This window comes from Mizuhopecten yessoensis, unplaced genomic scaffold (genome assembly GCF_002113885.1).
Source record: "Mizuhopecten yessoensis strain PY_sf001 unplaced genomic scaffold, ASM211388v2 scaffold716209, whole genome shotgun sequence".
NCBI lineage: Eukaryota > Metazoa > Mollusca > Bivalvia > Pectinida > Pectinidae > Mizuhopecten > Mizuhopecten yessoensis.
The window spans coordinates 255134-268900 of record NW_018480002.1 but is presented as its reverse complement, the minus strand read 5'-3'; the positions used below and the strand labels follow the sequence as shown (position 1 = coordinate 268900).

Below are 13767 nucleotides of genomic sequence, written 5' to 3'. Positions count from 1 at the left end.
ACTGAAATTTCAAAAATCTTCTTCTCAAGACCCAGATATGGTAGAATCAAATACTCTTCATAGATGGAAGGGTCTTAAGGTTTATGACCCTAGGGTCTCACGTTTACCCCCTGGGGAAAGGGGGGGGGGAGGGGGGCAAAATTTATTATGGTTTATAATGGCAAATGATACTTTGAATATTACATGTTAATAACTTGATTGGAATTATAACCTTGAATTGACAGTTTGATACTTTGAAAGTTTTGAGCCAGCCCTACCCCCAAGGGCTGTAGGGTGGGGCTCAAAGGAGTCAGTGTGCTAAAATTTCTTCATTTTCCTTGTTAATAATCAGAGGTGCTAGTTTCAAATCCTTTTTAGTCTGAAATCTGTATGCTAGATATTGAGTAAGGTGGTTTTATTGTTTTTTGTCACTGAATAATATTTCTGTTCATGTTCAAAACAAAATCAACACTCTGTATAAATATATCAGGTGACCGTTAAGGCCCATGGGCCTCTTGTTAGCTCTTCTATTCAGAGAATAGGGGCTAATGTAGTCACCCTAGCGTCGGCGTCCCACCTTCTGAGGTTAAAACTTTTTGGGCAAGTTTTTCCCAGACAGTGTTTGATCATCACACTCAATACAAAGTTGTCTATGATGAGGTTAAGTCATGCGCTGGACCATATTTTTCATATTTTAGGGTTCAAAAAACAGCTTAATTGGACTTGGTTAAGTTTGGGGCAAGTTTGAGGTTAAAGTTTTTTGGCAAGTTTTTTTGTGTAGTTTTGGATCACCACTATCAAAAGGCTGTTGTCTATTATAAGGTTGGAGTATTTATTATATGGAGCGTAAGCAATGTTCTGAATTATATTTTCATCATTTTAGGGGCCTAAACTGATTTAATAGTTGGACTTGGTTAAAGATTTTGGGCAGGTTTTTTTGTGCAGTGTTTGATCGGTCACCACCATCAATACCCTGTTGACTATTTCACGTTGGCTGGTCATCTCTCTTACATGTTAAGGTACAGCAAAACCTTTTTATACTGCCATCGTTTGTTCAAAGAAATGTTGGCATTATAAAGGGGTTTGGTGATAAATTGAGGGAAACGTAATTAAGGGACCTGAAAATATGTTGGCAGTAAGTGAGGTGGCAAATGAAATGATGGGCATCATATCAAGGTTTTACTGTACATTTGTTTCTATTGATATTTGCTATCTTACAATATATATCACCAATAGGCGAGCTATAGTCTTCAATAAAGGCCCAAGAAAATTGCTGTAACATTGCCAAACAAGTTGCCTCTGAATATTTAGCTAGACAATAAAGTATCAGTTCATACATACAAACTGACGTAAACTGCCAATGTGTGCCACCAGGTGTTGCAGTACACAGACAAGGACATGTGTGAGGTGAAGTCGTCCCTGTTCCTGGAATTCCAGGGCCAGAAGTTGTTACTGGAGCGCGAGTGGACCAAGGTGGTCGACAAGCTCAAGGCCAAGATAGAGGAACAGAACAGGACACTGGCAAAGAAGCAGGCAGATATAGAACTAATGGGGTGCGACAAATTTCTATTTTGCTGAGTCATATATAGTTACGTTTTAGTACTCCCCTCAAGGGTCAACTTTGATCTAAATCATTTGTATTTGGATTTGAAAATTATTTGGAGGTGAAGTTGCCATTTATTTGGAGGTGAAGTTGCCATTTATTTGGAGATGAAGTTGCCATTTGCAAAAAGAAATTGTTAAAATACTCGTCAAATATCATATACAGTCAAACTTCCATAAATCAAACTTCAAAGATTCAAAATCCTTGATGTGTCAAAGTTTGGATTTTCCCCCTCATATTACATTACCGATATTCTATTCATGAATCAAACTGGTATGAGTTGAATATCTCGCTGTTTCGAGGTATAAGCATGGCCCGTTCGTTATGAAAATATTCGAAATCACAACTAATAAACCAAAGTCAAAAATTAACTTGTACTTTATGGACAAACGAAGAAATGTTGAATTTGATAGATCACAATACACATTTCAGCTTGTTATTCTTATATCTGTAAATGTAGTTATATTTCGTAGCTTGGGTTCGTCACATAAGAATCACATTCCGTCTTATATACATGATCTCAATGTTCAATGTTTAATATTTGTGAGTCGAAGTCCCGATGTTTCAAATTTTTCCAGATGGTCCCCCAAAGTTGGATACATAGAAGTTTGACTGTAATTGACAATCCTGTCCAGTAAAGTGAAATTCTCTCTCCAAGTTACACTTATTTCTATCACAGGTATACATTGCTCTGCTACTAGCTCTTGTTTTAACAGATTCTGAGGATTTGTTTTAATGAATAAGCTTCTCAAGTTTTATGATGGCTCTAATTCTATTTCAGGAACATTTCAAAGGAGTTAGAAATAGTGGTGGAAGGACTGATTCGTAAGTAACGGAGCTAAACGGAGAGGAGGACAATAGATTGTACTGTGTGTTATTGAGCGTCGGGATACTTTTGCACTAGTTTGATGAAGATGACAGTTCGTACCGTATTAGTCACCAAAACGACACACGTAAACACTTGACTAGTCGTGCTATATGAGCCTTAGATACTCTCGCATTTCCAGATTTCAAAATTTCCTCACCGTTATTTAATTCCCAAATTGTCTGTGAAAATCATTAAATTTATATGTGCAAAAATAACTGGCTATACAGTATATGACTTGTTACTTCATATTTTCTTGATTCTATAGAAAAACTATGCGGTTTACATATCAGCCTATTGAAAACAAGAATTTATCAATATTCAATGGGGAATGAAAGCAGGATATCAATTTTAAGTATCTCTGTACTTGTGTATATATATATTTGTTTATAGCATCTTTTGTCTTTATACAGAGGAAAAAGAAAAAGAGAAAGACCTCACCGTTGAACTAAAAAAGGACAGGGAACAGGTAAGTTGGTGTGTTGAACCTGTGAGAATAATACGTAACATGTGCAGCAGAAAAAAAAAAAAAAAGGCCAAAGGCTTGCGAATGAGTTAACTCATTCACCCCTGAATACACATTGGAACTCTTCCAATTCAAAGGTTGGAATAGTTCATTACAAAATTTCAGGGGTAAATGAGATACTGTAAATAACAGCCTGATTCTGGAGAGAGCTTGCACAAAAAGAAACACTTCTTTCAGCACACTGATTGATGTTTTATATCCAGCATAACTACATAATTTTCTAAATATGTGCACATACTGATTAATCATTTTACTAGGTAAATAATACTACTGGTACATGAACACATGTAAGAATCGACAAATAGATAGGATTGATACCAAGAAATTGTATTTCAGAAATTTTGCCTTTTATAAGACTTTTATGTAAAATAAGACTTTACTGGCATGTATACTGATGTGTTGCCTATATTAAATTTCTGGTTTATATTATTTCAGGCTGTACAAGATACACAATCGTTAGAAAAGGCGTTTTCTGAGCTCCATCGGCGAAACGAGAAACTGAAGGAAACCTTGAGTGGCCATGTAAAGGTTAGTGAAGTAATAGGTTGTAGGACAGGGTAACCATTGTGTAACATGGGTAGTCAAGTCACTATTTTATTAGATTTTGTTTTTGTCTCGCCCCAATAAAGTAGCGGAAGAAAGACTAAGGTGTTGCTTTTCTGGCGCCAGCAGCGTCAACATTAAGTTTTTACGTTTAAGTTAGTTTCACTGAAAGTATATTGAAGTGCTACACTAACCAAACTTGGACCATAGATGCATCTTAGGTAGTACATATCAACCCATGCATCAAATGCTGGATGCAGTCTACCTTTCATGGTCCATTGACTTTGTCATCATCTCCATATCAACATTTAGTTTTTGCATTTAAGTTAAGTTTCTCTGATATGTGCATTGATGGTCAAAACGGGGGCACAGGCGAAACATATCAATCCGAATGGCTTGTTAGATTTTTGTTTTTGAAAGTTAATTTTTGTGATTGTTGTGTACAGAAAGTACTTAACGGTGTTCCCATTTATTTTAAGAATCAAGAAACACTTACAGCACATGCCAAGGAATTACAGAAAAGTCTGACTGCTGTTAAAACGGAGAGTAAGGAGAAAATCGTGGAGTGAGTATTGCTGCTAATATTATCATTAAACTAGAAAAGCATCAATTCTTAGAGGAGAACCTGTATTTTCCATTGTCTATACATTTTAAGAATTTAGTGAAAATCTGTCATCTCCTTCATTCCACCCATCAAATGAAGATATGTTATTTGTGAAAAGGTCAAAGTTGGTTTAGAATATTGACACATTTTGAAATCAAATTAGCTGGGGAAAGAGGGGGGAGGAGGAGGGAGGCAAACTTTAAAGTGACATTTCTACTTAATATCTATAATTTTGCTGAAATATATAGAACAATAGTTTTCCACTCCTAAACGGATATACATTGTATCTTGCAAAATTATATGAAAACATTTTGTATTTTGTTTATCATTTGGAATTCCAATAAATTGAACACAACAAAAATTATTTTAATATGCAGATAGAAAATGTGACCTATACTCATGATAGACCACTAAAAGGCCTGCATGATTTCCTTAGAGCACTTGATATGCCAACTGGCAAAAGTACTTTGTTGAATATCGTAATCAACGCTACCTAGGCAAGCTACCGAGTCAAGCAGGACTATCATGTTTACTTTTCAAGAAGGTTGTTTAATTTGAAGAAACATTCAAAGATGTTACTTTAATGTAAGCATATATTTATTCCCCGCAAAAAACTGGCTGCTTTTGTTTATCCGGATCCAAACAGTTGAACCGGTTGGACCAGAGTTTGTTCGTTTATGAAATAAGGTCGAGCCTTGACAAAGCTTTGCAAGGCCTGCATAAACAATTGAAGGTCCGCCAGGATTTATACCGGGAATTTTTACACTTAAAATCAGACAAACCGGTTGTTCCGCATAAATAAACAGTCTTTTATGTGATTTTACTGTGACACTTGTTCTTTATTTGCAGACTTACACAACAATTATCAAAAGTGAAGTCTGACCTGAGTCTAATAACAACATCATCAGAGGCAAGGACCAAGAGAGACAAAATGCAGATAGAGAGTCTGCAGAAAACTGTGGATCAGAAGGTGAGAAGCTTGAGAGACAGTAGTGTACTGTACTCTTTGTTACTGGCTCAAACCATTCTAGTTTTTCTGTCATCAAAATCCTACAATTATCAAAGACCTATAAAAAACCTGTCCAGCTTTTAACTCATTCACCCCTGAAATTTCATAATGTACTATTCCAACCTGCGAACTGAAAGAGTTCAAATGTGTCTTCAGGGATTAATGAGTTGAAAACTATGAACAATATATTGTAAATATATGTATGACTGCCAAGGTCCCTTTATTTTGATTTTTTTTAATTATAAACAATGTACAGAAAATATTTGGAATGAGAACATAACCAGAAGTTCTGTGAACCTAAGTGTCATGTTGGGATGATTTTAATATTATTGTTCTACTTATTACAGATGTCTGAAAACAAGGAACTGGCCCAGATGTGTGACGAACTACTGGCTAAAGTTTCTAAATAAGACTGCGAATCTGGTTGTCAAGACCAGAGTTAATTTATAATTTCAACCTAAATGGTCTACAGTCTATATGTGCTCGATGTTCTTAACAGTGCAAACAGGGAACTGATCCAAATGTGTGACAAACTACTGGCTAAAGTTTCTAAATAAGACTCCGAATCTGGTTCTCAAGACCAGAGTAAAGTTACATGTTCTAAACAGTGCAAACAGGGAACTGATCCAGATGTGACATTCTGCTATGTCTGGCTTACAGACGAGGATTGTCCATAACCCTAGTTTAAATACCTAGACATCCAGATATATTTTTATAACCTTGGTTTACAGGTTAACATGTTCATATATGGATTCTGTAGCTTAAGCGTATGGGCTGGGATCTCCAGATAGATCAGTATACAGCCTAGAATATCTAGGTAAATAACCATGGTCAGCATGCTTGGATATCCAGATTGACTATAACCCTGGTTTACAAGCCGAGATGTCCATTGAGGCTTCAGATAGACTATAATCCTGGATTACAGGCAGATATCTAGATTTCATATGTATGTACCAGTTCACAGTTTGATTATTCTTCATTTGTTATGTTCTTATATGTTCTGTTATTCTTTATCAACTTTCTATAGAACTTTCCTTCTCGTCTGTCATCTTCTCTACCTTTCCTCCTTTCTGTACTTTTGTATTGTCATGTACAAAAAACTGCCTTTTATGTACAAAATATAGTATTTAATACTGTCAGAATGTGCTATTGAGATTTGATTCTTTTTACATAGTGTATACAGAAATTGTTTTATATTGATTATGAAGAAAAAAAACTTGCCCGGGTATTCAACTGTCTCGTCCTTGGTCTCTTTGTACATCGATGTGATATAAATGTTCCTTTATCTCATGTGTTAAGTATTTAATGGATCTGATTACTGAATGAAGATTTTAGTATAGATACATTTCTTGCCTTCTAATGAGACAGAATCGTCTAGCAACCTGAAAAATCTATCCAGCCCCAGAAACACAGCATACCACATACAGTGATATTTCATCCACAATAGAATCACACTCATAATGTCATCAGAGACATTACTTCATCTGCATTTATATTTTGCAAGTCATAGGCAAGAAATATAATCATCACTAATTTGGTTGTTTCTGATATGTCCTACAGAATCAAATATTTTTGCAGGAAACTCTAAAAAATTTGGTCTTAAAACTATTTGATCCTTAGCTGCTGAGTTATTTATATCTCTCACTAATGATAGATTCTATTAGTAATAGTTATACCATATTGATGAAATCATATCGCAACTGTGAAGTATCTACGTAGAAGTGGGTTTTCCTTTGCGTTTATTAACACCATAGAACTGCATTATTTCCATTTAACAGAATTTAGTTCTGTTTTGTTACTTTTTTCATGGATTGTTATATTCATCATATGCATGTATTAAGTCAAATACTGTATAGATAAGCCGATTATTTTCATTGACAGTAGAATTTTTGTATAGGAAGTATCAACTTGAAAGTTAAAATATTTTATTGCCATTGTCACCATTATGAAACATATTTTTTATTGAAGTCTTTTTCTACACAAGTAATTGTTTCAAATAAAAACCCAACAAATATCCTTTGCTATTCCTACACTTTGCCGATGTTGCTTTCAAGGAATTATAAAAGCCTATCATCAAAATGAAAGATGAATACCATGACAAGGGATGTAACTCTAAGTAGGATTTTTTTTATTTTATTTTTGTCTATATATATATTAAAGGGAGAATAATCTTAAGTAAAAAACAGAACCAGCAGTGAATTGAGATTTATTTCACAATTATATCTAGTGCAGTGGTACCGTTCACAAGAAAACACCATTTGGGTAGTGGGACGGTCAGATAAGTGGTAGCTGTCCTGGATAAACAAGGTTGGACTACCAAGTATATCGATAAGTGTGCTACAGTATTGTGATAACCTAGATCATATATATATATACATTTGTTTGTTTAAGGTTTTCTGTTGTCTTTTATGTATGTGTGCATGTTATCGATCATGGTATAGAAAGGACAGAAATTGTTATACAGGAATTATCTGTGTCTAGCTCTGTACAGTTCTTTATATATATATACCATACGTTCACAATTTGCCCCCTTTTCTTTCATATTAATAAAATGCAGAAATTAATATGAATTAGGATTCTGTTTTCATTCAGTAGAAAGTGAGAGATTGGTAAAAAATAACAACGTTAATCAGAACACTGAGGCTATCTGTAAGCATTCATTTGTTCATCCAATTAGTTATTTAAACTAAGCCACAGGGACCTGAGAATGTGTTACAGCTATATTTCGACTTCAACTGAGGTGTTCAGAGTAATTCTTCACATTTTGGGGGTTTACATTAATTTTTGCCAGAAATAACACATTGGGGATGGCCTTTTTACTGAAAATTTATCTTGATCCCTAAAACATGTAAAATTAATACAAAACCCTCAGTTATGGTCCAAATGCAGCTGTAATAAATTATCAGGTCCCTGTGAACTTAGCGAGTAGAAGATGCTTGCCAGAGACACAAACCTTTGCAGAAATTGAACAAAAATTGTTCTATCAACATAGAAATGCATAATCTAGGCCAGTTTTGTGGTCAGTCACTTTAGTAACATATGTTGGCTGACATATGTGGTCAGGTTTTTTCTATATCAATTTTTGGGATCTTCGTATTTTCTTTCTACTTTCTACCAACTTTCTTTTATTGCTAGGGTCCCTCTTGGCAATACTTAACTTTTGGCCTTAAATGTCAAACATTCACCAAAGTAAGGAAGGCAATGGGTTGTCCCCAGGCTGGGACATACCAAAGTCCTTAAAATGGTAGATGTTATTACCTGCTTAACGTTCAGCATTTTGGGTTAATATTTTAACAACTGGTTTACCCTTTGTCAGTATAATGTGACCAGGCGGAATGCTGTGCTGGGTGCCTTTGGCATAGCATTTCAGTGAGGTAGCACTATAAAGTCATCTTCCAATCTGTGCTTTCGTAACGTGGCAAATACAAAAATATACTGCCTCCTACACACGTACCCTCATGAAGATATCCTAACAATACCTTAGCTGTTGGTAGGTTGTTATAGAAAATAAAACCAAACCTTTTCTATAACATTTTGGCCACTTATTAAATGGTTGTAATCTTTGTCAGGAGTAAATTGAAGTGATCTGGCATATTTTACTGCAGACTTCATCAAGTTTTGACCATTGCCTAATTATCAGACCGACCTGGTGGCAAAACACAAGAACACAGCAAAACTTACCATAATAGTAATAAATTTATTAGGCTTTAAACTGTTGATATTTGTACAATACCATATATATATGTACAATAAAACAAAAACAAGGACTAAAACCTGCTTGAAAGTAACGAGTATATACAAATGTACCAGGATACTTAAATAAGTTTGCAGATTACATTTGTTCTCTCAAAATGAATTTTTATCTGATCTGCACAAAATTATTGTCTATAGAGGAGTAAAGTTGGGTAAATCACACAGGGTAACAATTTCAGGACCAGTATCCTGTGGTGATATTTTGGATGACCTGTACTTAACGGCGATTTCCATTGATTGTTTTGGGGTTTTTTTTAATTTATTTGCATCAGTTGTTTTTTACTGAAATTTACCGAGATACATCTTGAAGCAACACGTTTTAATCACTAAACCATACCTATAGTGTTTTCATGAAAATTTTATGTCACAAATATGACACATTTCCCCATTTTTAGTTACAGTATAGTGTTAGGCCTGAAAATACTTTTTTTTTTTTTACTGTGACATTATATTGTTCCTTGTAACAGATGTAAATATTCAATTGTAAATGAATGTGATGGTATTACCATCAGCATACTACCTTGAGTTAAGGATAAAGGAATCTGCATTTAATGGAATGAATTTCATACTATAATGAAAGGTCAAGATTGCCGAGCACTAAGACAAAAAAAAATCTCACAGATACAAGGTTAAAAAGGCTAAGTAATCATAAGGACACCAAGTAAATCTATCTCAAGGTCAAGGTTGTAAGTAACACTTGTCAAGGACAAAATAATTAAACATCACATTGTCAACAGTATGTAAACTTGTACAGGTTCAGTAGTGTACATTTATTGCACAATCTGTAAACTGTCAACAGTTGCTAGATGTACATCCTGGATATCAAGGGTTCACGCTCACTTATGTTCTCTGCACCCCCGGAATATGTCAAAGAAAAATAAAGGCACAAAGACAGCTGATTCATTTGTCTCTGGTAAAAAAAAACACCTGACCTATCGATAGGCTGATACCTGTCCTTTGAAGATTATAAGGCTGATACCTGTTCTTTGAAGATTACAAGGCTGATACCTGTTCTTTGAAGATTACAAAGAGGCGACACCCGACTTCAAAGTCAAGTCAATTTTTACCGTTAAGCGAGATCGTGGGATGCTTTTGATGTACTTCAAAGGATCAAACTAGTCTTCTCGTCTCATCAATAAGGTGGAGCCGCACACACTGAGCCTTCAATTTTGTTATGACATATTCAAGGGGTGCAGAGAGCGAAACTGAGCGTAATCCTTGGAGTATCGAGGATGCTAGATGTATTGACCTGTTATAAACCCAAACCCTTCTTTGAGTCGGAGAGCCTGTTTTGGCCCCCCTGGCTTATCGTAAGATTAATACAGTACATGTATATATATGTAGATATGTTGTATTAGATGACACAGATTTTACATTACCTTTGCTTACCCAGTTAGGACAATATTTAAATATGAACTGTGTCTTAATATGAATGATCTTTAATGTAACATTGTAAATTTCATTTGCATCAGGAAAGTTGTCTTCCTGTGTCTGTGGTTAGGTTTAAAATCAATAATTAACATATTCAGGATAAATTTTTTTCTAATATCCTTTTCCTACCTTCGAGAAATAAAGTATGAATTTGTAAGTACATTTTATAGTTCATAAAACTGTACAAAATAAAGGGAAAACAAATATATTCACAGACTTCAATTGCAGAGGTGCCAGAATGCATTTTGAAAGTCATATTAAATACTGAGTTAACTCTCAAATTCGAAACTAGACCTGGGCCCATATTCATGAAACCATTTTCATGCTCAAACTCCAATTCTGTGCTCAAGCCCAATTTCTTGTAAATGTTCCGTTGGTGAATGAATAAAAAATCCCCTTTTGTCAATGATTGGAAGAATTTTGGAAAGATATACACTTGAATATCTTTATCATATTTATTTGTCAAATTATTTACGCAAGATAAAAAAATATCTATTTTGAGCAAAAAATCCATGCTCGGAGCATGAAAATGGTTTCAAGAATACAAGCCCTGGTCTGGAGAAACCTGAGAAACTTGCTTTATCTTGTAAGCCCAAATTTAAACTGTACACTAAATGTAAATGGGAAACACACATTACTGTATACCAGCTAGGAAGCTTTCGCCCTTTCAAACTTTCGCCCTTCACTTGTAAATTCAATATTTCAACCCATTATTGATTTCACCTTTCTTATGCCATTACCATGTATAGGATGCTATGAACCACAGTAAAACCTCGATATAATGCCACCTCACTTACTGCCAACATATTTCAAGGTTTTTTCCTCTCTCTTTTTTGTACATGTTTCCTTCAATTTATCACCAAACCCCTTTATAATGCCAGAATTTCTCTGTACAAATGGTGGCAGTATAACGAGGTTTTACTGTAATATTCAGTGTCCTGATAGATTCACCCTTAACAGGGTAAATTATGGTAATAAACGGTCCAGCTGGGTGGTAGATGTGGTAATCTCAGCAATGTAGTAATGTTAACAGCAGATTTCACCATGGCCTACTTGTAGTTCCCTTATTACTTTTCCTTCACAAGTATATTGGGGTAAAAAAGCAATCATTCCATATTTGTTACAGTCACAACTCCTTCCATATCAATGCACATACTTGTGTAATGTTTTTTGTTCATTTTCATCTTTGAAACACCTGTCTTCATTATCATCTTTTTTAGATTAGAAAATCACAAACCAAAAAATCTCTAGTACTAAATTAAATTCACATTTTCTGGTTTGCGTTGTTTAATTCAACAACCAGTTGATGAGAGTAACCTCCCTTGATGTCAGCTTGAGGAAGTGGGTTGGTGGGAGTATTTGCGCCCCATGTCTCTCCTTGGTACAGGCCCATGGTAATAATCCAGGGAGCGTGCTCGGACGCCACGGTACACTTCTCTCTTGTCGCTGGCTGGGAGATTTGAGGACACAAAGCTACAACCGAATCCATCACTGTTCCTTGGCGACAGACCGTAGTTTGCGAGCGAGGGTGGAGGGCCTTCATCATCTGTAATGTCATTTTCTTCCTCCTCCTCCTCTTCCTCCTCTACCAGGCTGTCCTGAACAGGTGTGATTTGGCTCTCCCCTTCACCGTCGAAACAACTGTTGATTTCGACTTTCGATGTGTCCTCTCCTATGTTCATTCTCATAATAGTCATTATATCTCTGAAAGAATAAAAGGTTCAGTTTCAAATATTTATTAAATCTGTGAAAGTCAAACCCTGCATAGAAGTTACAATTAATTCTACACATGACAGGTTCATGCTACCTAGCTCTCGTTAGTATTTTAGCATATATAAATCTAGACAGAAAATTCTGTATAAAGTTGGAGATACTTATCTATATATATTGATTAAACTGAGAGGAGGAAATATAAATTCAACTTTTATACACAGTTATAATCTTGCTGGTGGAGTACATCAATAAATCTACATATTTAACTCTAATGCACCGACTTATTATCCAAGATATTAACTCTCCATGATGGAATTGTGTGCCATGCATTGTGAAGGTCTTGAGTGCAATGTGTCACTAGCCTTGCTGTAGAGTGTTTATCATGCTACAAACTTGTCAAATACATACTGTATCAGTACTACAAGATTTGGTGCCGTGACCAGGATTTAGTTACACTATTTTTTGTTCAGTTCTATACATCATGCTAGAAAACTCAGGAACACACTCACTGATAGTGCTACAAATGCATTAATTACCATCATTAAGCCAAATATGAACATTTCACAATGTGGTGCTGTGACCAGGATTTAGTGTCAACAGTTCATGCGATACAACTGGAGGTGCCAATGCATAACTGGTGCTGTGACCATATTTTTTCACTTTATTTGAATCGATGTGTTATGTTTTCAAAAACACAATAATGTATCTGTTACATAGTATACAAACTGTATTTTACCTAACAACTGCCCTGGGGCTTACAAATGTTTGGAAAATAAAATGATCTTTCAAAATTCTTTAAAAAAAAAGCCATAATAGACATTTTTTAGAGTAAATCTGTTAATTTTGGTGAAGAGACTGGAAACCTATACCAGAAAAAAGAGGGGTAGCTTAATAGGTCCAACTGCTCAGAAATTAACAAAATAAATTTGTTTTTGTGTAGTGCTCAGTACTCTAGATTTTGGGTAAAAAGTATATGGTTTCAAGAACAGTGTGAATCTTTGCTTTCAATAAAGTTCTCATTTACTGAAAAGTGTCGTAATAATAGGATATAATATTATATCTAAATATATACGCCTACCAATAGCATTGCTTGCATCTTATTTTAGGTCACATACAAATTAGGTAAATTACGGTATATAAGATATATCTCGAAACAATTGCTATACAAAAAGATTACTCATTCACAAAAGACAGTGAAAGTGAGTGATGCAGTGCCAGATGGAAAGATAAAGATGCACAAGTATAACTGGAGAAGTTGTACACTACATGACATTCAAGTCCGTCATTCATGAGTATCCACACAAGACATTAATTTATTCCACTATTCAGGTCCAATATGCAACAAGACAGAAGCAGATTTACTAAAAGTGGAATAAAAGGGTTCTACAGACTCGAGAGCAGCATTCCTGAAGTGAAGGGAGTAAACCCTTCCAGTTACTGTATTTATATAGAGTATAAACTCCATCCTCTTTCCTCGCTATATCTGTACCAATATCAGTCAAACCCTAATCTCTATTTGCTAAGTCAGGCTTTTGCAAATATTATAATTTTAAAATCAAAGGCTGAAGTCCAGACAAAATTTCCAGATCATGGTCGTAGTTTTTTTTCTTTTTAATATTTACACACACAGGGTTATCAAGTTTTTAACACATTAAAGACGATAATTGTGAAAATATGATAATCTTCACTTGGATTTGTATTGCCCACCAAGCACAATATAATGTAAGGCATAGAGTAATAT

At 35.0% G+C, this 13767-nt stretch overlaps 2 protein-coding genes across 6 annotated transcripts in view; one reads left to right on the top strand and one right to left on the bottom strand.

Annotated features, from left to right (window-relative positions):
* Positions 1–7687, top strand: part of LOC110442104 (transforming acidic coiled-coil-containing protein 3-like) — a 25518-nt gene extending 17831 nt beyond the window's left edge. Inside the window, exons 12-18 of the mRNA XM_021485542.1 lie at positions 1354–1532; positions 2364–2407; positions 2861–2916; positions 3409–3501; positions 3996–4081; positions 4970–5090; positions 5477–7687. Coding sequence (XP_021341217.1) covers positions 1354–1532; positions 2364–2407; positions 2861–2916; positions 3409–3501; positions 3996–4081; positions 4970–5090; positions 5477–5539 — 642 coding nt within the window. The 3' untranslated portion in view covers positions 5540–7687. The remainder of the gene's footprint in view (positions 1–1353; positions 1533–2363; positions 2408–2860; positions 2917–3408; positions 3502–3995; positions 4082–4969; positions 5091–5476) is intronic.
* A 3482-nt stretch (positions 7688–11169) lies between these two features.
* Positions 11170–13767, bottom strand: part of LOC110442105 (serine/threonine-protein kinase 32B-like) — a 116645-nt gene continuing 114047 nt past the window's right edge. For 2 of the 5 annotated variants that reach the window (XM_021485546.1, XM_021485547.1), the window contains exon 13: positions 11931–12017. In XM_021485546.1, the coding sequence (XP_021341221.1) occupies positions 12010–12017 (8 nt within the window). In that variant the 3' untranslated portion in view covers positions 11931–12009. Of the gene's footprint in view, positions 12018–13767 lie in introns of all 5 variants that reach the window. The other 3 variants (XM_021485544.1, XM_021485545.1, XM_021485543.1) reach the window with 2 other exon arrangements.